The 27,437-nt window shown below is 39.3% G+C and overlaps 2 protein-coding genes across 2 annotated transcripts in view; both read left to right on the forward strand.

The window, feature by feature from the left end:
* plp2 (proteolipid protein 2) overlaps positions 1-7,176 on the forward strand; it is a 45,003-nt gene extending 37,827 nt beyond the window's left edge. Inside the window, exons 4-5 of the mRNA XM_034241340.1 lie at positions 4,974-5,070; positions 5,439-7,176. Coding sequence (XP_034097231.1) covers positions 4,974-5,070; positions 5,439-5,452 — 111 coding nt within the window. The 3' untranslated portion in view covers positions 5,453-7,176. The remainder of the gene's footprint in view (positions 1-4,973; positions 5,071-5,438) is intronic.
* A 7,921-nt stretch (positions 7,177-15,097) lies between these two features.
* Positions 15,098-27,437, forward strand: part of prickle3 (prickle homolog 3) — a 48,170-nt gene continuing 35,830 nt past the window's right edge. The window contains 2 exon segments of the mRNA XM_034241335.1: positions 15,098-15,311; positions 22,964-23,046. Coding sequence (XP_034097226.1) covers positions 15,270-15,311; positions 22,964-23,046 — 125 coding nt within the window. The 5' untranslated portion in view covers positions 15,098-15,269.

Consider the following 27,437-nt stretch of genomic DNA (forward strand, 5'->3'; position numbering starts at 1 on the left):
GCTGATTTTAGAGTACTGGCACCTTTTTCATTCCAATTCAAGCACTGCCTCCACCCCTCGAAAGTTATCGCTGACTCAGCCATGTTTATGCAGCACTGCACGTGGAGATGTGGACGCACAAGTCGCGCAGATTACGTACATATAAACCTACAAAGTACTGATATAGTAAATTCAAAAATAATTATTTTTGTGCAAGGCAAGTTTATTTATATAGCACTTTTCAACACAAGGCAATTCAAAGTGCTTTACAAAAAATGAAAGACCTTAAGAAAATGGCATTTAAAATCAGTCATTAAAAAGAAAAGCTAATAAAATAAACATTAAAAGAAAAAATACATGGATAAAAGTTACAGTGCAGTCTAAGATATGAATAGTTCAATTAAAAGCAGCGACAAAAAGAAAAGTCTTCAGCCTGGATTTAAAAGTAGTCAGAGTTGCAGCGGACCTGCAGGTTTCTGGGAGTTTGTTCCAGATATTTGGAGCATAATAACTGAACGCTGCTTCTCCATGTTTAGTTCTGACTCTGGGGACAGAAAGCTGACCAGTCCCTGAAGACCTGAGAGATCTGGATGGTTCATAATTTAGCAGGAGGTCAGAAATGTATTTTGGGCCTAAACCATTCAGTGCTTTATAAACCAGCAGCAGTATTTTGAAATCTATTCTTTGACACACAGGAAGCCAGTGTAAAGACTTCAGAACAGGAGTGATCCACTTTCTTAGTGTTAGTGAGGACTCGAGCAGCAGCGTTCTGAATTAGCTGCAGCTTCCTAATATATTTTTTAGTGAGACCTGTGAAGACACCATTGCAGTAGTCGAGTCTACTGAAGATAAAAGCATGGACAAGTTTTTCCAAATCCTGCTGTGACATTAGTCTTTTAATCCTAGATATATTCTTTAGGTGATAGTAGGCTGATTTAGTAACTGTTTTAATGTGACTGTTGAAACTCAGGTCAGAGTCCATGACTACACCTAGATTTCTGGCTTTATCTGTTGTTTTGAACATTGCAGACTGAAGCTCAGCGCTAACTTTGATACGTTCTGCCTTGGGTCCAAAAACCATTACCTCAGTTTTATCTTTGTTTAATTGGAGAAAGTTCTGACACATCCAGTCATTGATTTGTTCAATGCACTTACTCAGTGTTTGAATTGGAGCATAGTCTCCTCTTGAAAAGGCTATGTACATTTGTGTGTCATCTGCATAGCTATGGTAACTTATTTTGTTGTTTTTCATTATCTGAGCCAGTGGTAGCATGTAGATGTTAAAGAGAAGAGGCCCCAAGATGGAGCCTTGAGGTACCCCACATGTCATATTTGTCAACTCAGATGTGTATTTACCTATAGAAACAAAGTTGTTTCTGTCCTTTAAGTAGGATTCAAACCCATTTAGAACTGTTTCCGAAAGTCCCACCCAGTTTTCCAGTCGGTCTAGTAATATGCTGTGGTCAACAGTGTCAAACGCAGCACTGAGATCTAATAATACTAACACTGAAGTTCTGCCACTGTCTGTGTTTAAGTGGATGTCATTAAAGACCTTTACAAGAGCAGTCTCAGTGCTGTGGTTTGGACGAAAGCCTGACTAGAACACATTGAAACAGTTATTTAAATGCAAGAAATTACTCAACTGTTGAAAAACAACTTTTTCAATGATTTTACCTAGAAATGGGAGGTTTGATATGGGCCTGTAATTGTTCATTACTGAAGCATCTAGATTATTCTTTTTTAAGAGCGGTTTAATGACTGCAGTTTTCAGGGCCTGTGGAAAAATACCTGAGTGAAGAGATTTGTTTACTTTATGAAGTAGATCTGAGGCCATGCAAGGCAAAACATCTTTGAAAAATCCTGTTGGAATAATATCAAGGCAGCAGGAGGAGGATTTCAGAAGTTGAATAATGTCCTCTAGGTTTTTATCATTAATCTGATGGAATTGTGTCATGGTGTTTGAATTGATATTAGGTGGACACAGAGACAAAACATTTGCTGTTCCTGATGCAGAGGCACTGACTGCTTGTCTGATTTTCTGAATTTTGTCAGTGAAGAAGGAGGCAAAATCATTGCACGCCGTGGTGGATAGAAATTCAGAGGCTACTGACACTGGGGGGTTAGTTAGTCTGTCGACGGTAGCAAACAAGGCACGTGCGTTGTTTTTGTTTTTGGTAATGATGTCAGAGAAGAACGATTGTCGTGCATTTTTCAATTCCAAATTATAAAGGCCAAGTCTCTCTTTATAGATTTCAAAGTGAACCTGGAGATTTGTTTTTCGCCACCTGCGTTCAGCTTTTCGACATTCTCTTTTTTCTGTTTTCACGCTCATGGCCTTTCTCCATGGAGATATTTTCTTGCCAGACACTTCCTTTACCTTAGTTGGAGCAATGGCATCTATAACATTTTTAATTTTTGAATTAAAATGATCTACTAGCTCATTTACTGAGATGTTAGCAGGGGCAAGTGTGGAAGAAAAATTCTGAGTAAACATTTCCCTAGTATTTTCAGTTAAATATCGCTTTGTGGTTACCTCTTTTTGAACATTTTTGTGAACAGAAATAGAGCTCTCAAAGAAAACACAGGAATGGTCAGAGAGTGCAACATCAGTCACCACAACCTCAGAGATATTCAGACCCTTTGAGATAATTAAGTCCAGAGTGTGCCCCTTATTGTGCGTGGGCTCCGTCACATGCGGAGTCAGTCCATAGCTATCAAGAACACAACACAGTTCTTTAGCCCCTCTGTCCTGGGGGTTGTCAACATGGATGTTAAAATCACCAACAATAACTAGACGGCCAAAGTCAATACACACTATAGACAGCAGTTCAGTAAAGTCATCAAAAAAGCTTGCACATTATTTGGGTGGTCTATAGATATTTAGGAACAGAGCTCGAGAGGAGCATTTCAGCCGAAGGGCCACATATTCAAAAGAATCAAAGTTTCCATACGATGTCTTCCTGCATTGAAGGGAATCATTGAACAGAATAGCATCTCCACCTCCTTTCTTATGCATTCTTTCCTGACTCATAAAACTAAAGTTGGGAGGGGTTGATTCGATAAGAACAGCTGCACTGTTATTTTGTTCAATCCAAGTTTCTGTTAAAAACATAAAATCGAGATTGTGCTCAGTGTAGTTGTATAGGCTATTGCAATAATAACGTATGGTTGTCACAAAATCCCACGGCACACCCGGACTTGCCTCACGGCACACCAGTGTGCCGCGGCACACCGTTTGGGAACCACTGGTCTATATGACACTAAACAGTAACGCAAACGACCGTTTTCGTCCTCGTGTGGCCGGGGCCTTTTTCCGTGAGTTTGATAGCATATTTATTGCCCGAGGGGTAATATACATTTTGGAGATTAGACCCCATCATACTGTGATGGATTTAGGGGGGAGGAGAAGCCCCCCCCCGCCCCCGGGGTCTAGACACCGGTGCTGGTGAAGTGCTGAAGGGTCCTTAATGATGAGGGTTCTTCTGGGCTAGCCTGGCCCTGGATCTGATGACTGGAGGTGAAGGAGGTGGAGGTGGGTTGCATCAATGGGGGTATGACGCGCCCTTGCTTATTGAAGGAAGGTCACAGGTTCAAACCCCACTGCAGTCAGCATGTCGTTGTGTCCCTGAGACACTTCACCCCAAATTGCTCCTGTGGGATTGTCCACAGTATTGAGTATGTAAGTCGCTTTGGATAAAAGCGTCTAACAAGTGACATGTAATGTAATGAAAGGGCGAGTGAGTGAGAGAGAATTGTGAATGAGAGCGTGGGAAACGGTCTCCCTGAGCTTCATAACATTTTTTACAGGAGCTGATTTCTACTTCAACTTGAATGCAATATCACCTTTTTATAAATGTCTTTATCACGATGAGAGAAAACGTTTTCAAGCAGGTCTGACGTTATCATAGCTAGTGATGCACGATATGAGGGGGAACTTGCACAACGTTTTTTTGACAACAAATTGCTGTTTCAAAAAATAAAAGTTGAAAGAAATGTCCAGCATTCTTTTATTGATCAAATAAAACAGAAGATGCACCAATTAATACAAAATAAAAGTTTGATGATTACATTTTGAAAGTGCCGTTTCAAGCATGTTTGAATTGATTGTAGCTATGGATGCACGATATGATGAAATGATGCAATACAATGCGGCTCAAATTCTTTGTATGGATTGAGCATCGGACTGAACTCAAAAGGACGCAATAATAAAAGAAAGATAGATAGGGATGCAGATATCAGTCAAATATGCAATACAATTGTTGAATAAATCTTTCTTATCATTCTTCTTATCACCTAAGTATTTGGGAGTTTGGGACCTTTGGTCGAACAAATGAAGACATGTGAAAACTCCAGCTTTCCTTACAGTTTAGTTGAGAGACCCCTAGTGGCCGTTATTTACATATTGTGCATTTAACCAACAGTGATGTGTTCAATGTCACTCGTTCATTTGATCATTACTGAGTTTCTGATCCTGATGTCTCTTCACCTGGTGATTGAAAGCAAGGTTTCAAGCAGGTTTGATTTTACTGTAGCTACGAATGATGGGTACAATATGAGAACATATGTAATAACAATACCGCTTGCAATACATATATTATCAATGTATTTTCAGTTTTCTGCTAGAATACTAAAAACACAAAATGCACCAGTAAGAAAATAATCACAATAACATTTTAAAGTGCGTTTTTCTACTCTCTTTCAAGTCATGAATATAGAGGATGCGAAAAAGAGAGACAAGAGAGGAATTAATTTAGAGTGCAGGGAAACCAGAGGCAGAGTGGGAGGCATACAACCACTAATTATATTATGAATGCAATAGGAGATACTAAACAAGCTTCATGGAATATGAAAAGAAGCTGCAAAGACAACTCTGTGCTCTCTGATATTGTGATGGACTTTTTTTGTTCTGTTGTTGCTTTTCAGTTTTACAGATAAGTTTCATGCAAATAACATTTAAGTGGAGACCTGTTCTGACTCTGTTGTTTGATTCTCAGGTTTTCTGTCTGATCGCGGGTCTGCTGTTTTCCTACGACACCTACACCATCTTCCTGCACATCAAGACCATCAGGCAGCACACGGCAGCCTCCACCGGTGAGAGAAACGACATGTTTGATACGTTATTTTGCAAACAAGACAAGATCAGTTGTCTAAATGATTCACTCTCAACATTCATTTCAAAATCAAACATTAAAAAATATGTTATTTATTTGTAAATGTTACTAACAACTGCAAAAGGAACAAAAAGGACATTTAAAAGTGTGAATATATTTGTATAATTTGATGAAACTGAAACCATTTTGAATCGAAATGTTCCTGTTCTCCACAAAAACAATTATATTCAGAAAGTATTCCAATCGTTAACAGGAGATTATAAAATCACTGTTCTTTTTTAGAATTCCGATTAAGTTAATTGCATTGGTTTCTGTCTATTGATATATTATCTCCTTTTTTCCATACAGAAGACAGAGTTTAAACCTCTGCCAGGATTGAAGAGGACTGTGTGCAGAATGGAGGCGTGGATCAGAGAGGACGACGGACAGTGAAAATCAAGAGGTCTCAGTTTAATGCCGCTGTACGCTGTGGACGGTACTGAACATCTGTGCCTGCACATCAACCTTTACTCCAACCTCAATAGAGTGGTGCAGAAATTAGTTAGCATTTTAGCACTCCCTGTTCCCTCGTCGCAAAGTCAAGGTTTTTTTTCTGTATGTGTTTTTGTTAGAAGCCTAAAATAAGGTATGTGGTTTACATAAATAAAAGTATTGAATTGAACACAAGCTGAAGGGATTTTAAAGAGGCCCTATTATGCTTTTAGGGGGTCTTCCCTCCCCCCCCCAAAAAACGCCTCCGTTGGACTCCTTTGTTTACTTCAGGAACATTATGACATCACTGTGTAACACTCACGATCCTATTGGCTAGCGCTCAGACACATTGTACGTGATAGACTAAGGGGCGGGACATCTCTAAGTGGTTGACCAATCACAACAGAGTCAGCCAGCTAACCAATCAGAGTAGACTGGGCTCTGGTTTCAGACAGAGGGTGAAAAGAGGTGCTGCAGCACAGGCAGTATGAGACAAATAAAGAGCTTTTTGAACATTAAAACATGGAGACATGTCCCAGTAGAGGCACAAAATAAGAATCTAAGAATTGGGCCCCTTTAAAGTTTTGTTGTACGACATCAAATACGTCAGTTAATAGCCGCTGGTGAATTAAAAAACATGGTTGCTAATACGTGTCTAAATGAGATTTAGCCTTAGCCGCCTTTAGCTTAGCGGTGGTGATGAGAAGTCATGTGACCGTGCTGTATAACCTTTTTACTTCTGGAGATTGCGTTTAAGTTTCATCTATTAAAAAAAGTAGAGTCAATATTTGGAGTTTATCCTGCTGAACAAAACATGTAAGAATACTTTCTGCAATATTCCAAAATCCAATGGAAAAATCCCATTGACTTTGAGTCGAGGGAACCAGGGAGATGCTGCCTTCAGGGTCAGACTACAAAAATACGTCTTCACTGCACCACTTTATGTACCTCTGATTAAGAAAGGGAAACTGTACATAATAGGCAATGGTTGTTTAATACACATGTCTACTGTTAATGGACCGCTGTAGTAGTTTTACACATGGATGGGTAGTTTAGGTGTAACATCGTAATTCAGTGTTTCCAGTGGTTTGCTAAACACTGTTATTTAATCTTTGCTCTTTAGAGTGTGTACGGTGCCTTAAAGTCAAATTAACCAGTTTCTTCTTCTTATATTCTTGAAGTGTCCTACAGTCATTCATCAGCAGTATTCTGGCTGCACTAATTCAGTATCCGTTAACAACACGTTCCTCATTTTAAGCACAGTGTCATCCTCCACTTTGATTTTTGCTCAGGTTGTTTTATTTTCTTCCTTTTTTAATGTGCAAAATAGTTTTCTTTTGACATTTTTTACAGTCCAGTAGTGAAATAAACTTTCTTTTTGAAGAGGCACACAGAAAAAGGAACAATAGGTAGAATTTTCTGATGTGAATGTCACAGTTTTAATACTCTCTGTAACCGTTTCCTCTTCCCTTTCGTGGTTATTTAAGTAAAACATTCCCTTGTTATGATTATAATTTTTTTTCTAACATGCTTTACAAGAGTCTGCCGTTTGTCATTTCTAAATTCAAAGCAGCCTTGCTTTGGGAAATAAAAGCCATTGTTACTACAAAGAAAATCTGTGTTTGTGCTTTTATATTGTTCACTTATAAGACCGCTTAACCTCTGTGTTGGAGACAGCTTTTAGAAACCAACAATGTTATAATAATATTAAATGAAATAAACAAAAAACATATAATAACACGTTTTTAATGTATAAGTACTCAAGACAAAAAAATAATAACTTTAAGCAAACAAACAACTAAAACAACATTTTTTCATTTTGACGTTTTGCATTAAGAAATAATCTGTCAATTTTTTACAAGAAACCCATTTAGAAATGTTAATACCACATTGTTTAAAGGGGACCTATCATGCAAAATGGACTTTTTTATGTCTTTTATACATCAACATGTGTCCCCGGTGTGTCGGGGAACTCACGCAGCGTCAGAAAATAAAACCCTCTCTCTTTTCCTCCGTACCCAAATCTCTAAAAACGGGGAACAACGGAGCTGATCCAGATTTGCGTCCGATATGACGTAATATCTGAAATGTGGACCCACGGCCCAATCAGAAACGTTGCTATCAGAAACAATGCCCGACTGTTTTGGACGTAATATGGTCGATGTTTACATTAGCATCGCTAACACTCGGAGCTAACCTGTACTGGAGAGCATGTGTGTGAAGAAGCAGGAAGTAAAAAGGAACTCACCTTGTGGTATAACCGGCAAGAGAGAAAGCCTTTGAGCTCCAGACTGTTTCAGAAATAATCCTTGATGATCCATGATATGGCGTTTCATCACGGCAGCATTTAGTTTAGACAGTAGCTGCCGGGTCCCGCATGAGCTCAGACCCCTCCTTTTTTATTATTTATCAACACTTCATAGACATGTTTTGCTATATATATATATATATATTTTTTTTTTTATATATATCTGAGGCCTAAAAATAGCATGATAAAAAGCACTATAAGTTATGGTATTTTTCCCTGTTATAACCGTTTCAAATTAGGTGCAAATTAATGTTAATTATATTACATTCGTGTTTTCCAGTAAGCTTACATAAAACTAAAAGTTTAATTCATGTTTTATACTTGCACACATTTCCAAAAAACAAGTACTTGTAATAAATTGTCTTTTAGAATAATTCAACATTTAAAAAAGAAATACATATATTAACCCACCTTAACACTATCTGTAAAAATATTAATAAAATATCAGGAGACTGTATTACATTATTGGTCTTATGACATGTGTTTCATTTTTGATTGCATTAAGGTCACATTTAGTTCTACAATGTTCTACATTATGTTGTACACAGCTTTACCCTTATGTTGTGTTCGGGTCTCCCGTGACCCGTTTCAAGTTAAAATGATATAATAACTACGCTCTTGTTTTTTGATCGGAACAAGGCTTCATGATATCCTCCACAACACCTAAACACTACAAAACTGATTTTGACAATTTTAGCCAAGTTTTGAAGGTCTCTAAAACAAAAGGTTTATCATTTGGTGTTCGGCAGCATGTTGTGGGTCACTCGGGGTCAAATGTGGCTCAATCAAGATTCATCGTTGACTTTAGACACCCGCCCCCCCCCCCCCACCCCCTTCATCCACTGTAACAATATTTTTTTTGCAACATGCACCTGGTCTCCCATCCCTCAAATTGTATTCTAATATTAGTCTATAGTCAGATAACATAATGATCCACTGTCTTCACTATAGGGAATATAATGTATAGTCTGTTTGCGCCGCAGGAAAAAATAAATAAAAAATCCTGTAAGTCAATATATTGACTTAGCTATCTCAATATATTGACTTAGCTATCTCAATATATTGACTTAGCTATCTCAATATATTGACTTAGCTATCTCAATATATTGACTTACTATCTCAATATATTGAAAATGTATTGAGCTAAGTCAATATATTGAGATAGTAAGTCAATATATATATAAGTATGTAAGTCGTTTTGGATAAAAGCGTCTAACAAGTAACATGTAATGGAATGGAATATATTGAGATAGCTAAGTCAATATATTGACTTACAGGATTTTTGATTTTTTTTTTCCTGTGGTGCAAACAGGCTTCCATTATAATGATGAGTGCATTTAATCAAATGTTTTACTTAAATATGTGGTGTGATGTGTTTTGGGGCCATAAAATAAAATGACTACAGCATTGTACGGTTATGAATGCATTATAAGTTAGTTATGATGTAGTTAAAACAATATTGGATGATAGTCATTGTTTTTGAGTGATCTGGACTGAGATAAATCATGGGTCAAAATGGACCCGCGAACACCATGAACGGTAACAGCTTTCCAACACAACACAAAAGTTAAATGAAAGTGCAAGTGATGCTGGGTCTTTAGTTGCTTTCTGTCAGATCACCAGTAGATGGAAGCAGAGTGTTTCTGATTTTCTGAAATAAATGAATACATGTAACGCCTAGAAATAAAGTAATGAAGTTCAAGTTAGTAAAGTAGCAGAAACCTCAGTAAAGCTGTGGTGTAAGCACCAGACTCTTATCAGGAAGCTGGTGTTCAGATATAATCAGGAACACTGTTGTACACACACTGGTTCACCATGCATCTGCTCTCTAATCTTATTTGAATGTTTCTTTTGCACACACAGCTATGCATGCTCTCCCCCTCTTCTCATGTTCAGATTACATTGCATTTAAGGAAAAGCCTTTCTAACTTTCCACTGCTGCAAAAACACTACTGTACACAAGCTCCATGTTATTTAGAGACTTCAGGGGAAGGATAATCCTTTGTTTGAGCTCATACTGACTTTGTTGTTTTCAAACGAAGTCCCCATGTTGCTGTGTGATTATAACTTTCCCCCAAACATATCTGGGTTTATAATTCCTGCTCTAAATATTTATCTAGCAGTATTTATTCTTCCTCGCTGTGGATGCAGACTGCAGATGGATTAATAAAGACTATACATGGTGAGGATCAGAAAGTAAAGGAGGGGTTTTTTTGAGTAGGAGAGGGGTGTGTGTGTAGTTGTACTTTCATGTTGTAGCATAGGAGGTGAAGTAAAGGACACACTTTGGGACAGTTTGTTGCCTCAGGTTTGTGGAGAGAAATGGTCAAGTTAGCAAGACACTGTCAGTATGCATCACACACCTTCAAAATAAAAGCAGGGATTATTTGTTTTACCTTTAAGAAATGTATTAATTTAGAACATCTAACTAATTAATGCATTAATTAATTAATGATTGGTTAACACATATCAAGCTCTCAATATAAAGAGTGCATACATAACATACAACTTTAAAGGTGGGGTAATTCACTTCAGAAACACTTGTTATATTCCATGGAATGCTCTTAACATCCAGATAGCAATGAATACATTAAATGCTTTGACAATAAATATATACAAATATTTCATCTGTGGAAGCCGTGGTACTGTAAAAAGCACGACCAATCATCTGCCTTGGCCCGGGTCAGATAATTGGATGGCCTACCTGCATCTGTACACAAATGTATCTCGTGCCAAGGCAGATGAGGGAGAGGACCATGGGCGTCGCCTGGGGTAGGCATCCGGGGCTTTAGCCCCGGATGTTTTTTCTTTAGCCCCGGACAAATTCTCCCTCAATAATATAATACATTAACTGTACTTTACCTAGAGGATGGCAGAATTGTAATTTCCCGTGTTCAGTGAATGCAACAGAGGCAACCACCAGACCAATCCGAGAGTTGCATGGAAATAAACGTGTTTTATTGGCTGACCTCTCCTCTGTGACAGTGTTTAAACTTTAAACTTTCAGCCGCGGGCGCGGAGTTTCTGAAGATGGACATTAGACATTTTTTAAATAAAAAATACGGCAATTCTCAAGTGGTGGCTCACACAACAACCCCAGAGCCACCACCTGAGCCAGGTGAACAAGGTATGTAAATGTCAGTAAACTTACAAGTTATGTCAACATGTAAGCAAAGCATACATTATAGCTACGTTGACGTTACTTTGAATCGCGGGGGTAAGCTAAACCGTTAGCAAGTAGCTATAGCTAGCCAGATATATTAAATAAACACTTTGTCATACAATCTAAATGTTGTGTTTTTTAGCGTTACCTGGTGATTTCAAAGAAAGCTCTCTGGGAAATGTTGACTTACTGTCAGTGTTCGACATGAAGCTAGAAGCTACCTTACATTACACAGTTGATCCGGAGTCCTGTCAGTTAAAGTGTTTCATAGTTAGCTTAGCTAAGCATCAACCTAGCACTGACATATATGGATGTTATGTGACGGTATTTCTGAGGAAAAGTCAGCTGAAATGGTGGCATAGTTGCCATTGCTTTACGTGTCAACAGCATGTTTGAACGTATTAGCAGCAGTAAATGTGGCTGTTTGGCCACTGACGTTGCCATAACAACACCTGAATTTAAATGTGCAACCTCTTTTTGTGACAGATTTTTGCATGAAATTATAATTCTTCTGATTGATATTCCTATTGACAGCTAGTTTCTATGTGTACATTATGAGATGGACAGCCAGCTAACAAGCTTTCAGATCAAAGCTAATCCAGTGGGGCTCCTGAAAGGGGGCAAGGGACACTATGCTCCCAAATATTAAGCCTTGACCCCCATCTTAAAATTGATATGATCACAAAATGATCTGCATTGTCGGAGGCCTTTTTTCCTCATTATCATGTCAAATTGTACAGCTTTCCTTAGTTTTGAATGCAGAAAGATGACTATATTAGAGTATTAAGTGAAAATGACTATATTAAAGTATGAAGTGAATATATTAAGTGAATTACTCAAACTGCATTTGTATAGGAATGATTATGTCCTATTGGCAGATAACTACTCTAACAGTGATATCTACAAGAGATGTACATTTAACTATTTTCAATTGTTTAGTATTACATTGTGTGAGAGTGTGGTGACACTCATTTTAATGAAGACAAATTTGTGTATCTTGAAATTCATTTATTTGACAGAGCTGGAAACTGATTGACTTACATACTTGTTTGTGTTACCTACACAGTCATCACAGATGAGCCAAACAGAGTAGAGGATGAAGAAAGGAGAACAGGAGAAAGGGACACACAAGAAGGAGAAACAACAGACAAGAACGACAATGGAGACAACAATGAACAGGAACACCAGAACAGACAAGAGTCAATGGGTAACATGACTGATTTAGGGACAGCAGATAGAGGGCCAAGGCAAGTGAGACATCACTGCTTTCCATCCAGCATGTTTGGCCAGCAAAAGAGACCATTTCAACCGCAAACAGCAAGTGATGAGGGATTATTATTTCCTCCTTCCATCCCTTTTTTCTGTTTAATCTGATTACTAACAACTTCTAATAATTTGACATAGTTTATGATTTAATTGGAAAATAAAGTGTTTTTAAATAATAAACCCGTTTCTGATTCTGATTCTTTGATTTTTGTTGACATATGGGTGTTGAGAGATGTATCCATATCTCTTAATGTTGCTCTCAAAGTGCACAAGATTGATGCTTTTAACTTCAACATTTAAAAAAATTCTTCCTGGGGGACCCCAGAGGAGGTGAGTTCCCTCAAAATAGCACTTTATCTCTGCTTATGTAACTCCGGTGTAGTGTTCCCTCCACAACAGATCACTCAGAGCTGGTGATTACTTTCCTGCATTTCAATGGACAGCATAAAAGGACACGTGAGCTGGGGTCTGGTGCTCAGATTAGCTATTGATGATCACGTTGATAAATCATATAAAACCAATCACACAAAAACATGTTGCTGTGACTGTGAGCATTAAACAATTAACATTAAACTAAACAAACACAACAGTACGTTATTGTCCTTATAAAATAAAAACATACATTTTGTCCACCGAGATAATACAGGCACCTTACGGCCCGTACACACAGCAGCTTTTGGCGATTTGTCCACCGCTTCCAGCGTGTCTCCGCCCATTGACTTTGAATGGGGATGACGTCACTTTCCCTCGCTTGTCGCCGAACTGCATTGTGGGGGGGCGAGGCGAAGATTTCCAGGATTTTCAGGATGTTCAGGATTCCAAAGTTGAACAATGTTCAACTTTTGAGGCTGAGCTGGAAGCGACAGCCAATCAGATCCGTTTATGCAAATCTGACAGTTCAAGCGCTAGCCAATCAAACCGCGTGCAAGCTGGGAGAACCAGACCCGCAGTTCATTTCTATATTCCACAAAAATGGAGGAGAAGTTAGTTATTGCGGTAGCAAATCACCCGGTTCTTTATGACCAGTCCCTATTTACTTACCGGGATACAAACCGGAGGAACCAGGCATGGAGGGAGGTGGCAGAGACAGTGGGTGAAACTGGTAGGTTTTCGCTTGTTTGGGGATTTTATATCCAGTTTACTTCGTTGCTAGTTTACTTCGTTGCTAGCAAGCATAGACAGTATCATTAGCCAGCATGGAATGTAGCATAAAATAGCACCATAAACATTAATCTCATAAATGTTCAAAATGTTAAAAAAATAAATGTTCATCATAGCCCTTCCTATTTGACAATAGTGTAGAAGAACCGGGTTTTTTTGCTTTGTATGTCGGGGGCGGGATATTCATGTAATATTCATGTGATTGGTTGTTGGTCGCGAAATCCCCAAGCTGTCAGACACGCCCAGCTCCAGGATTTTCAAGATTTGGTCAAAGCTGCTGTGTGGACACACCGTTACCCTCAAGAAATCCTCACGTGCTATGAGAATCTCCCACAATCCATTGCCGTAACAAAGCTAATGCAGACACACGTTTGTGACACCAGATGGCGCAATTGTGTATGTGCGTGTGGGGAGTCTTGCAGTAGAAAATTCGACTGTAGCGCCGCCACTGTGGGCTAAGCCCCGAATGTTTCCAGGTCCAGGCAACGCCCCTGGAGAGGACCCCTGAATATTTATTTTTCTCTAAATGTTCATTGAGGAAAACACTGAACAGTATCAGTGTCTTATTTTATATTCATGACAGTGAATGCTGAACTTGATGGGCCCACCGGTGGGTCCGGACCATATACTGTATTGAAAGTACACAATGAAACACTGGATGTTTCTCAATGTCGAGGAAGGCTCCTCCAGAGCCACTATTTCAAGGATGCTACGTCATCGAGTGCCGCCGAAAGACTGTTCCAATGTCCAGGATCCTTGGTATTCTACCGGCCGGTGTCCTTCGTTGCGGAAAATTTCGAGGCTCCGCGGTCTTAAAATCCCCACAATGCTTTGCGCACGGACCAATTTCCAAAATCTTTGGCGGAAATCGTGCTCCATTTAAGGCGGGGCCTGACGCACACCTGTTAGCCTGTTCCACAATTCTTCGTTTTCCGAGGCTAGGAAGGATTCTTGCATCGCTTCTGAAGGACCTGACTCGGAGGGACTTGTCCTACCAAGGAAGCGTCCTCGACATTGAGAATAACCCACTGACTTGCTTGTATCAAATCAATACATCCCATACATCATTGGAACGGGGATAATCTAAGCTACAACACTAACTAAAGCATTTCCATCTCCAGAAAACACAGCCTACATGGCAAGCATTTTTATAATATACAGTAATGCACAGTAAGCACTATCTTTGAACTTACTGCAAAATGATAACATAAAATTCACCCCTGGTGTCATTCGGTTTGCCACCCCTTGATTCCACTTGCTTTGACTGTTCAAATGAGATGTCAACCATCAAAATTGGATAAGGGGTTCCAGAGATATCACTGTGCAAAACCCATGTGCAAAACAGACAGTTTGTGCCTGCTCAAGCAAAGTCTTGACATGGTTGGGAAGTGTTTTATTTTGAAAGGTGCTTTACAAATATAGCTTATTATTATTATTATTATTATTATTATTATTATTATTATTATCTTTAATTGAAGTTTATAAAACTATACATAAATGAATAAATGACATAAACGGTAAATATTATTTCCTATTCATATCTCAACTATTTTTTTTGTCAGCCTCAACATGTTTGGGAAGTGTTTTATTTTGAAAGCACAACCGGAAGTCAGTTTATTTTCAGTTGCAGTAGCTTGTCGGTTGTTAAAGTAGTTCTCTTAGCGGAAAGAGGATCAGTCAGTCCTCAGGGAAACATCATGTAGTTCAACACAGACTGAAGGCACTTTAAATATAACTCCACCGTGTTTTTATATATTTTTTACTCACCAGGAATCTTCTTTTTTCGGTGTTTTAAGCACCAACTGACGTGATGTTCCTCCGCGGATCTAAAAAGCGACGGTCTAACCGCTCGGTGAGTGTTTTTACATCTTATAAAACTCACCAAACACCTACATTTACCTGTCATTCGACCTTTTCTCTATTAGGAAACACACTTTAGGGTTATTTTAAAGCTTTTTTATCTGCTTTGCTTTCATATTTCGACTTGAAAGGAACTTGTAATGACCAACTGTAAAAGCGGCTTGAGCCGAACTTTCACGTTCACCTGGCTTTTGTGTCGGACATTGTTTTATTTGACTGTAAAAATGTCCCAATTGTCTTTCTGCTTTTACATTATATTGTGTTATTTTAATTGTATTGTAAGACAGAAAGCACATTCTTTGTTTCTTAAGTCATTTCTTAAGGCGCCAGGTACAGTCAGGATGAGTCATACGTCATCGTTTTCTACCTGAGCTATAACCTGAATGCAGATGGATTTTTTTTAGGTAATTTAATTTTTAAGGAAATGTAATATTCATAAGAGGAAATTAACCTAATTTTGAACATTTTTTACCAATAATTAAAACATTATTTTATTAAATTTATTATGAATTAAAAATCTAAACTAATTATGTATTTAACAAATATGTAATCTGAAATAATAAACTAATTTTAATGTATTTATTTAATGTATTTGTTTATTATTACATATATATTTATATATATATATATGTGACACCCCTGATGTCAACTTGTTTTGTATACAAAAGATATCATGTTCATATATGCTTTTGAATAAAAAATATCCTGAACATAACTTAGCATAATAATAAACAAATAATAATAATAATAAGATAATGATAATAGTTATAATGTAACAAAACATTTGAGAACATGGGAAACACATTCTTTCACCATTGTCTGAGATTTTATGCTAATCGATAAATCAAGAAAAATACACAATGAACAAATCTTTAGTTGCATCAACAGCTGAATGCAAAAATAAAAATATAAAAATATCGAACACTCAGAGAAGATGCTTTGAAGACAGAGACTTCACAAAGTCACCTGTTCATTATACCTTTGTCAGTATTTCATTACAACAACAATTGATGCTCTGTGAGATCATGCAGCTGGAATTTTGCCCAAAACACAGCCTCCACCATCGGGATACTGATCAAATAAGGCTTGTTTTGGGAGCAGACGAACAGATGTGAGGTCACCAAACATCTGGCTCTGCAGCACACTTGGATTATGTCCAGACAGTGACTGTGAATCCTACTCGCAGACTATCACTCCAGGCTATCACTTGTATCATTTATACACTTCATCCACTACTAATCTAATAGCATACCAGATTGTGTATAAAACACTATTCTGAATTTAGTTGCATGTGTTACGGTACGTCCACACGGCAGCATGCGTTGAAGCTTCAACGCTTCTTCCCATTAACTTTGAATGGGGTGACGTCACGCTTTGCAGAACTGCATTGTGGTTCCGTCGCTTCGCTTTGCTCGCTTCAAAAGTTGAGAAAAGTTCAACTATTGAAGCTTCGACGGAAGCGTCAGCCAATCAAATCATATGCCAGTACAAGCTCTAGCCAATCAAACTGTGTGCTTGTGTGTCAGGGGCGAGAGATTCATGTGATTGGTTGTTGGCCGAGTTTCAGACACGCCCGCCGGCAAGCTTCAACGTACGCCGCCGTGTGGACGCTGCGTTATGGGTAGGGTTGGGAACCGAAACTCGGTTCCAGATGAGAACCGATAAGAAATGCCGGGTACCGGGTATCCATACAAAATACACAATTTCGGTTCTGCTTAACGGTTCCTAAACGCGGTAGACCCTGTTTTCCACCGGGTCCGTCTGCACCGCGGTGACCCGGTGGAATACAAGGTAAGGGCGGACTGGCCATCTGTGTGTTCTGGAGAATCACAGAACGGCCGGTCGTCAGCGGGCCGTTAACGGCCGACTCGGTACGCTGACGGCCGGCACTGCCCTTCATTTATTTTTAACGGCATCATGTAAGTTGCACTGACAGGCGACAGAGGTCCACAGTTCCCCCGCCCTCCAGTAGACAGTTCACAGCTCAGTCACTTCATAACACCAAAGATGGATCGCGGTAAACGCTCTAAGGTGAGGCGCCACTACACTAAAAAAGAAAAAGACAAGGCACAGTGTAATGCTGCCTGTTAATAGCTAACCACAGGCATAGCTCAATTAAAATAAAGCACAGCTATTGTGCAATACATTTGTATTGCATGTATATTTTTTATTTGTAAACAGATATGTTTGTTATCTAAACGTTTGACCTCTTTCTTTTACAATTTTGGAATCGATAAGAACCGGAATCGATAAGAACCGGAATCGATAAGCAGAACCGGAATCGGAATCGATACATTTCAAACGATACCCATCCCTAGTTACGGTACGTCCACATGGCAGCGTCGCGTGCTTCAACAGAGGCGCTTCCCATTCACTTTGAATGGGGTGACTTCACGCTTTGCCGAACTGCATTGTGGTTCCGTCGCGTCGCTCTGCCTCCGTCGCTCGCTTCGAAAGTTGAGAAAAGTTCAACTTTTCAAGCGTCGACGGAAGCGCCAGCCAATCAAATCATATGCCAGTACAAGCTCTAGCCAATCAAACCGTGTGCTTGTGTGTCCGGGGCGGGAGATTCATGTGATTGGTTGTTGGTCGCATGCCAGACACGCCCACCGGCAAGCTTCAACGCGACGCTGCCGTGTGGACGTACCGTTAGTTGTTTCAGCATTTAACAGCGGTGCAAGACGTGTTCGGGTAGGTAGTGGTTAAATAGCGCACAAAAGAATCTGTTTATTGCAAGTAAAAGTCCTGTATTCAAATATTTCTAAGGAAAAAGACAAGTACAAGCATTTTACAATTAAAATAAACGTACCAAAAGTAATGTTACTCGTTTGGCAGAATTGAGTAATTTTCTTTCTTTTTTTGTATTAATACAATTTTTATTATTAGTGCAATAACGTGTACATGATATTAATGTTGCAGCTAATGACATATACATGTAGAGCTAATTTCATTACTTTATTTATATGAAAGTCTGACATCATCTTCACTTATGATAGGATAATACATCAATTGTTTGTGTGTTATATATTGTATTAATACTATGAGAAGTTACTAAAGCTCTCATAAAGTGCAATACTTGCATCAGAACTGGAGTATAAGTAAGTATAAGAAAATGAAAATACTTAAGTAAATTCATGTATTTTAAAATGATACTCAAATACTTGTCAATGTACTTACCCCTACGTTTTAATATAGTTCTAGCAATATATATGTAACATATCCCGTGTGAAAGGATGTATTTTAAACACCTGACACGTACAATAACTGCACTCAGGTATTGATGAAAACCATGAATATGTAATGCTCTAACACTCAATTACATCAGCTCTCCAAAAGTGAGTTTGGAATCGTGTTACAGTGTAACCTAGACGCTTGTTGAAGATACATGAAGTTATTTTGTTAACAAATTCAATATTATATTCAGATGATCAGAGCAGGAGACAGATCCATTTAGTGTCTATGTTAGGATCAGATATTATCTGGGACTTTTTTAAAGTACATTTGCTTAGTTTAAATGTAATATTATTAATGTAGGACTCAAATAATAACGTACAAATGAAGTGTCATTTTGTCGTGTCTCATTATCTTGTTATCTCATATATTACATTTGAAAAGAAACATTAAACAATTCAAGCAGTCATAACAACTATCTCCACAACAGCATCTTGAACTTTGTTTTATGTGAGGCAACAGGAAGCATGATGCACAAACTATGAGAGCATGAGGAGGAGGAGGGGGCATCTAAGGCCCCTGACCTCTGACCTCCTCTGTTAATGTGTATCCCCTTCTGTACCACTACATTGAAGAGAAACCCACAATCACTCTTCTGTCAGCTTCATACAAGTGTTTCCCTCCCACCTGAATGCTACCACTCACTTAGCATTTAGCATGTAATCAATATTCACTTCCCAAACACTTCCAACAGTTTAAGAGTTTAAAAAGATTCAGGAAGCAGCAAATACATCAGTTTAAAGTCCATTAATCCATACTTTGATATTGTTGGATAAGATAGAATCTGGGACTTCTCACTTTTTTGCAAAGATTAAATTACGTTATATATTTTGTGTATTCATCTGAATTAAAGAGAAATGTCTATTTTCTACCCTTTTTATCTCAGGGAGTGTGTTACGTATAACTTGTTTAAATTTGAGATCATTATTATTATTTTTGTAGAGTTTAAATAATTAGATCCTAATAAATGTATTTTTCTCAATTATCTTTTCGTCTTATGTTAAATGATGAAAAGCCTGTACATGATCTATAGGCGAATAAAGTCCCTTATCGGCCTAACCTACCTTCTGATGTCCGATAAGAGAGCTGGCAGACTCTCAGTTTGTCCATTACCTGGTTACACGGTAGCAGAAAACAAACTCAAGCAGCGCGGCGTGGTTTAACCTCACAGTGAAAACACACGGCAGCTGATATGGACAGTCTGAAGTGTGAGCATGTGAGCTGACGTGAATTTAGGCGACCGTTTTATTTACTTTCCCCACGCTCAGTTTAGAAGAAACTTCCAACACACCCCTCCCAGCACATCCTCCACTCGCAGCACAACAGGCGAACCTCATTGTTGGACACACACACACACTTGACGCGTTATCGTTTTGTGGACGGAAACACACATGCAGTCTGTGTGTAGCCTTGACTTATAGGACACTGTCACCACGATAAGGAAACGTTCAAGGAAATGTCAAACCGACTAATGTTCAAGGCTGAAAGATCGTCCTTTCTGTTCGCTAACTTGGTTTGACTTCATGTGTTCTCCAAAAAGGAAGGACTCATCATTTGTGGATCTGTTTTTAAATGATATTTTAGTGCTGATCCCACTCCCTAAAATCTTCCAGTCGAGGTTATCATTCTCTGCTTCTAAATGTCTAACCCGCTGACAAAGGCCTCACACACAACAAACAGAGAGAGTGGAGAAATGACGATGAAAACACGAGCCTATAAAGTGTCCTTTCACTGAATGGAAAGTCAGTAACACCCTGTCGCTTCCTGAGTCGTCGCTTCAGGTCGGCTGCAGTTTCCAAAGGTGTTTTCATCCTGCAGCTACAGGCTTTTCATTCTCAGTGACATTTAGGAGTGTAGCCACACTCCAGAGTTAACGTACGGACACTTCGTAGTGTGTCCAATCAGAAAGCTCTTCCATACGGGCTCTGTTTACAACCGTCATAGTGAGTCAAAGCAGTGCTTCATAAGGCAGGTCCTGATGCACGCAACACGCTGTGAGGCACTTAATACCAGCGTGTCAATTATAGTTGACTGTCATCATGTTGGTCTATTCTGGAAAGACACGTTCTGGACACAGCCACAGCTTACTATCTCAACCTAGAACCATGTACTTTAATGGAATCTAGCATAATGGCTCAAAAGTACAAAAAGCAAGCTAGACTATATGCAACATTCAAATATCGGGAAGGACTATATGTCATATATCATATATGTTATATGGGACAATACACCATCCTGAAGAAGTAGATATATCCTGCTCTACAAACAGTAAACTACCAACTTAATAAAACATTGTTATGGTAGGCATCCCACTCAAATGTAAGGTAATAATAGTCTATGCAATATCAGTCAAAAATACTTGGAATGAGTCTTTCCTTTGGGGAGTTGTGCAGCCCTACTGCTAATAGCTTCCAGTCCACGTCTCTCTGGCGAGTCAGTGCATTAGTAAAGCACTTACAACCTTCAGATATCAGTGAGATAAGCTAAGCACACTCAGCCTTATCGCAGTAATGCTTCATTGAGTATGATCATAAAGGGCTTTGCATGGGAAGAAAACAGGCTCGACGTGAATACTGATGCTTTGGAGGTTAGTGGTGAAGGCTGCTTGTCCTTATGACGGTGTGTGTGTGGTTGGATCAAAAGACAGCAGAGCAGGTATGCACAGGTAGCGGGCGGTATCACATATCTGCACTTTATTGCTCCTCGTTAAACTCTGCTAGCGTCGCTGCGTCTGCATATAATCAAGCATTTGGGAATTGCAAATATAGTTTGGAGTAGTTCAGTTTCTCCATGCAGATTCTTTTGAAAGCCTCAGCTAAACAGCAGAAGATATGAGGGTGTTCCCCTTTGCTTTTAGACAGAAGTCCATATAGGGCACACGCATCTTCACAAAATGATGAGTGGGAACTAAATGTATCAAACTATCACAAAGCTTCTCCCTTTTTTCCCCTATTTGAAGTCAACATTTGGAAGTTTTTCCTCGTGCAAATGGAGGTTTTTGTATTACAGAAGAATATTGGGTTATATACATACTTGACTTGAACCCCTTTGGAACAGGGGAACCTAGCTGTTCAGAGCTTATTGAATACAGACACATTTTCCCTGTGAAAAGTACGCTAAGAGACAGGAGAGGTGAGAACGTGGAGACAGAGTGACTCCATGGAGAGGGAAAGGGTGCAGCTCTCATCCTGTGTCTGCTTCCTTCCTCTCATCTCTAAAAAGAGGCTTGTGTGTGCAGTCTGTAGTCTACACACACAAGCACACACATGCACATATATGCTAGGCTGCAGGAATTGAATCACAAGTGAAATATGAGGTAGTTATCGTAGTTGTTGTTGGCTCAGCACTTTTGGCAGAAGACATTTGTGCGATTGTCTGTAACAGTAGCTATAGGGCACATTCTGGATATGACCTACTGTTCTGGTCAAACAGTTAACAGGACTGTAAGATGAAGTCCTTATTTCATTGTAATTCTATTATCCTTTATTCATCCAGGGAAGTCCCGCATGAACAGTCTGACATGTTCGATAACACGGAGGCATCAAAGCAGCACTTTTGGAAATGGTAATAGAGGAGTGACATAAAGGCCATAACACTTCTAACCTGAGTCACGGATTATTGAATTACTAGTGATTCACTCTACTGGAATAATGTAGAAGAGATTAGTGTTCAATCAGCTGGTTATGTATCAGCAGGAAAAACGATGTGTGCACAGAGGTGTGATCTGGTGATAGATAGTTCATTGACAACACCATTTTATGACTTTTTTTTCATGCAAAGATATGACCTTACAGTTATCAGTCTTAATGAGGCTCACGCCAAACATCGGCCGCCTTAGCAGCGTCCGTTCAAAGTCATGTGACCGTAGTGTAGTTCCTTTATAGCCTAACGTTAGATTATTTTCTGCAATAGTAGAAAATCTAATGGAAACATCCCATTGGTTTTTGTTGAGGAACCAAGAAGATGCTAACTTCCAGGTCTGCCTAGACAATTAAATCATCCCTGCACCACCCTATACAGATGTTACAAATGCCTGGGCAGTTCTTGGTTAATATGTCTACTAGAAAAGCACACACACACACACACACACACACACACACAGAAGAGTTATGACGATGTTGGATTTTCATAAAGTGACGTCAGCAAGTTATTCATTGGAAATGTAAAGGCTCATGCTCCGTGAAACACACTGCCGAACTAAAGGCTGATGGGATTGAGTCTTGAGTGCATTCTGCCCGAGGCTCCAGCGTTAACACAGCTCACTCTCTAACCCTCGATGTTTCTGCGGCCATGTCTAACACACACTGGATGTGCTGCTGCCTCTGTTGCTTTAACCTTTCTCTGTCTTCTGCCAAAAGCCACACGGGAAATGATGCCGATCTGATCTGAAGAGAGTTTGTGTTTTGTTTGCAGCAGGAGGAAGAGGACCCGGACCGAGGGCAGCCCTGCATGCGCTGCGGGGATCAGTGCCCCGGATTCCAGGTCCACGGCTGGAGGTACGTCTCAAACTCTGCCCACGCCGCCGTTAGCTTAGCAGGAAATGTTTGTCTCAAGCTTTGTGTTCACCTCTGGTCGCACTCGCTCCTGTTGCTTTGTGGGTCTTGCACAACTTCTGATAAACACAAGATACTTGAGTTTTAATATACGCTTTACACACCAGATATGATTTGAATTCTGATAACACGAGTCCACTTAAGTGAAGCAAGCGCAGACATTTGATTTCATCGGCTGACAGTTTAATATATCGTGCAGCTATCGGCAAGGATAGAATTGGACTGTTTTCTGCTTTGTGGAGATGTCAGAATGTAAGAGGTCAGAAGCCCTGCTGTGTGTGTGTGTGTGTGTTTGCATGTGTGTGTGTGTGTGTGTGTGTGTGTGTGTGTGTGTGTGTGTGTGTGTGTGTGTGTTGTGTGTGTGTGTGTGTGTGTGTGTGTGTGTGTGTGTGTGTGTGTGTTTCCACATGTCTTAGGAAGGATATCAACATTGCTACCAACTGGAATCAGCTTATCTTTGATCTGTGTACACGCTGAGGGCAGATATTCATTAAAAGACAACAAACATGACCCAGTCAGGGCACCAGTCACACACACACACACACACACACACACACACACACACACACACACACACACACACACACACACACACACACACACACACACCACACACACACACACACACACACACACACACACACACACACACAGAGCCAATAGGCCTCACTGACCCCGTGGCCATGAGGAATGAGAGTTATAAACTCCTGAGGGTCTTAAGCCCTGATGAATGCAGCGGAAGCAGCTGCATTTTGTTTAAGTTGACGTTATTAAACAGAAGCTGTAGGATTATAATAATAACTCATCGTGCTCCAGCTCCTCGTATTGTTGTATTCACCCAGCAGGAGACTATTAAGGTAAAAAGCTCTATGTTGCTCCATGCGGATTATTGTCTTTAGTGCAGATCAACTGAGTGTTCGTGTGGAACAATACGAGATCTAATGCGGCAACTAACCATTATTTTCATTATGGTGTTGATTAATCAATGAATGGTTCTAAAATATCAGAGAAAAGTGAGCAAAGGTCCATCTTAGTCCCTGAAAGTCTGATATCTTTAACATTCTTGTTGTTAATCCAAGAGCTAAACATATCTCTTTCTTAAAGCATAAACAAATCAGGAAATCTCAACATCGAAAAGATAAGGACTTCATCGTTTGACACATTTTCAGTAAAAAGGACTTCAAAGATCAACCAATGATCAAAGTAGTTGGCCATTTGTTTCTATAACTTCCTGTTTATTTCACAATAAGATCTCCTTCTTCCTTCCAATATTTAAAGTATTTTAAAGGCAGATATGTTAAGTCAATTAAATATAATGCGCCGGTAACATGTAAATAAAAGCATCTTAGTTTCTCAAAGTCCCAATTAATGTCTTTAAATTGTTTTGTCAGTCCAAAACTCAAAGATATTTACTTTAATCTGATTAAAACAGAAGAGCAGCAACTCTTCATATTTGAGGGACAAAAAAAAAACAGCTTTCTTTTACATTTGTGCATGAACAATTACTTAAAGGTCACCTATCATGCTATTTGTAGGCAATAGCATAGGTCTCAGATATATACAAATATATAAAAAGACATGTCTATGAAGTGTTTTGCTCAAAATACCAAACAGATCACCATTCTAGCCACGCCTCATATCCCTCTATTTCACTTCCTGTTTCTAAAGTGATCATTTGGGTATAAAGCTTTAAAAAAAAAAAGAAGAGTCTGACACAAATAAAAAGGACCCGGCAGCTACTGTCTAAACTAAATGCTGCCGCGATGAAACGCCATATCATGTTCCAAACACATCAAGGATTCTCTGAAACAGTCTGGAGCTCAAAGGCTTTCTCTCTTGCCGGTTATACCACAAGGTGAGTTCCTTTTTACTTCCTGCTTCTTCACACACATGCTCTCCAGTACAGGTTAGCTCTGAGTGTTAGCGATGCTAATGTAAACATCGACCATATTACGTCCAAAACAGTCGGGCATTGTTTCTGATAGCAACGTTTCTGATTGGGCCGTGGGTCCACATTTCAGATATTACGTCATATCGGACGCAAATCTGGATCAGCTCCGTTGTTCCCCGTTTTTAGAGATTTGGGTACGGAGGAAAAGAGAGAGGGTTTTATTTTCTGACGCTGCGTGAGTTCCCCGACACACCGGGGACACATGTTGATGTATCAAAGACATCAAAAAGTGCATTTTGCATGATAGGTCCCCTTTAAACAATGTGGTATTAACATTTCTAAATGGGTGTCTTGTAAAAAATTGACAGATTATTTCTTAATGCAAAACGTCAAAATGAAAAAATGTTGTTTTAGTATTAATATTACGTCATATCGGACGCAAATCTGGATCAGCTCCGTTGTTCCCCCGTTTTTAGAGATGTGGGTATGGAGGAAAAGGTTTTTTTTTTTTGTTTTGGGTTTTTCAGAGTTTCTGTATAACTGTAGAAGACTGCAGCAAAAACGCATTTCAATTCTTGCCGTTCCGTCTTTTAAAACTTAGACACAAGCTAATCAAAATGTTAACCCAGAGACGTCTTACCCTATTTGTTCAGGAGTTGTTATGTTACTAAGTCTCTTGTTCAGCAGGTTTTCTTGTGCTTTCCTTTGTGCCCCTTTCCTTTCCTCTCCCCCTTCAGTCTGTGAGTGAATATCCAGCTGCTGGGGTCTCTTGGTTTCTTTAATCCTGTCAATCACACTAATAAGATTAGACCTTACTGCTGTGATCGTACCCCTCTCAAACTCTTTTTACCTCCCCCTGTCTCCCCCACTGTCACTGCTGCGCTCCCTTTTCAAATAAGCCTTTCAGTAAGTGTTAAAATATACGTATAAAGTAAAATTTGCATTAGTGTAGAGCCGCAACAATTAATCAGCTAATCGGTTATTCAATCGACAGAAAGATTATCAACTATTTCGATAATTGATGTAAATTCCGCCTCTCAAATATGAAGATTTCCTGATGTTTCCCTGTTTTATATCAGATTAAAGTGGATGTCTTTGTTTCTTTGACTGACGAAACAATACTTTTTATATCATACCACCTTTAACTTGGACATTTTCCACTATTTTCTGACCATTTTATAACCAATCATCATTCAAAATAGTTTCCGTTAGCCGGTAATTACCGGACTTTGACCGATAAAATATGCTGAAGACCGGCAAATCTAAATCTCTGGTCAAAATGTCCGGTCAAAATAATTTCCCTTTAGCACAATACCGCATCAGTTGCGCCACTTATGTGACAGACAAGAAGAGTATGTGACGGACAAGAAGAGTGAGGCTGACACTCCCGCGAGCGAGCAAGAGGGCTGCATAGAGCGCACAGCCGCTCGCGGGGGTTTAATCTGCGTGCGAGGGTCATTTCATGCGAGTGTAAATTAAAAGCACATTTTCCGCTCGTGAGTAGCTTGTTTTGCGCGCTAGAATATTGACCCAAATCTGACCCCATACGTAGCTATTTTAATTACCTCTCAAACTATAGTACCTAGTTATAGTTATAGATATGTTTTTATTGTCAGGTCACTCATTACTGGATCCGCGAGCTGCATGATACTGACGGGCTGTCAGGAGAGAGCGCTCCGTTTATTATTCCCGCGTGTTATTATAAGTTACTGAACACTTTTGAATAATGTAGTTAATCTACTATAATTAGTTTGTTTAATATCGAATCATATGAATTTGTTTTAAAGCTCAATACATAACAAAGAAGACCTTTGACCGGCACTTTTCTCATTTTGTCCGGAAGATTTAAACTTTAACGGACATGTTGACCGGCAAAAATAAATTCTAACGGGAACTCTGGCAGCACTTCATGAGTGAAGAAGAAGCAACACATTTATCGTTTGCAAGCAATCGGCATGATCCACATAATACATCTTTCCAAGAATATTGTGTTTATTGGTTTCAGACTCTCTGGCTTTAAAGAACAATCGGTTTGACACAGCTAGATGAATGAAAAGAGATTTATACTGGTAATAAAGGATTCACAATCCCAGATGGGCCGACTCAGTGATGGACAGAATACAAAAGGCGCAGGAATGCGTCCTCGTGAAACCAAAAGACTGTAACTGTATCTCTTAGTTTTTCCTGTTCGCTCTATTCAGGTCAGGACAAAAGCTTAGAAGGTAGAATGAAATCTAAAACACATGTGCTCCTCTTCAAATCCTGTTTACAGTATCTGTGTCAAAAGGCCGTGGGTAATGGGGGTTCATAAATAAGGGTTTTCCTCAAGGTAGAAATCTTTAAAATTACCTTTTTGAGAGAGGAAAAAGATAAATGTAATTTTTAGCGGATTAGAGAGGACATATGATGCTCATTGCCAGGTGTGTATCAGTATGTCGTGTCT

Source organism: Gymnodraco acuticeps, unplaced genomic scaffold, assembly GCF_902827175.1.
Source record: "Gymnodraco acuticeps unplaced genomic scaffold, fGymAcu1.1, whole genome shotgun sequence".
In the NCBI taxonomy this organism is placed as follows: domain Eukaryota; kingdom Metazoa; phylum Chordata; class Actinopteri; order Perciformes; family Bathydraconidae; genus Gymnodraco; species Gymnodraco acuticeps.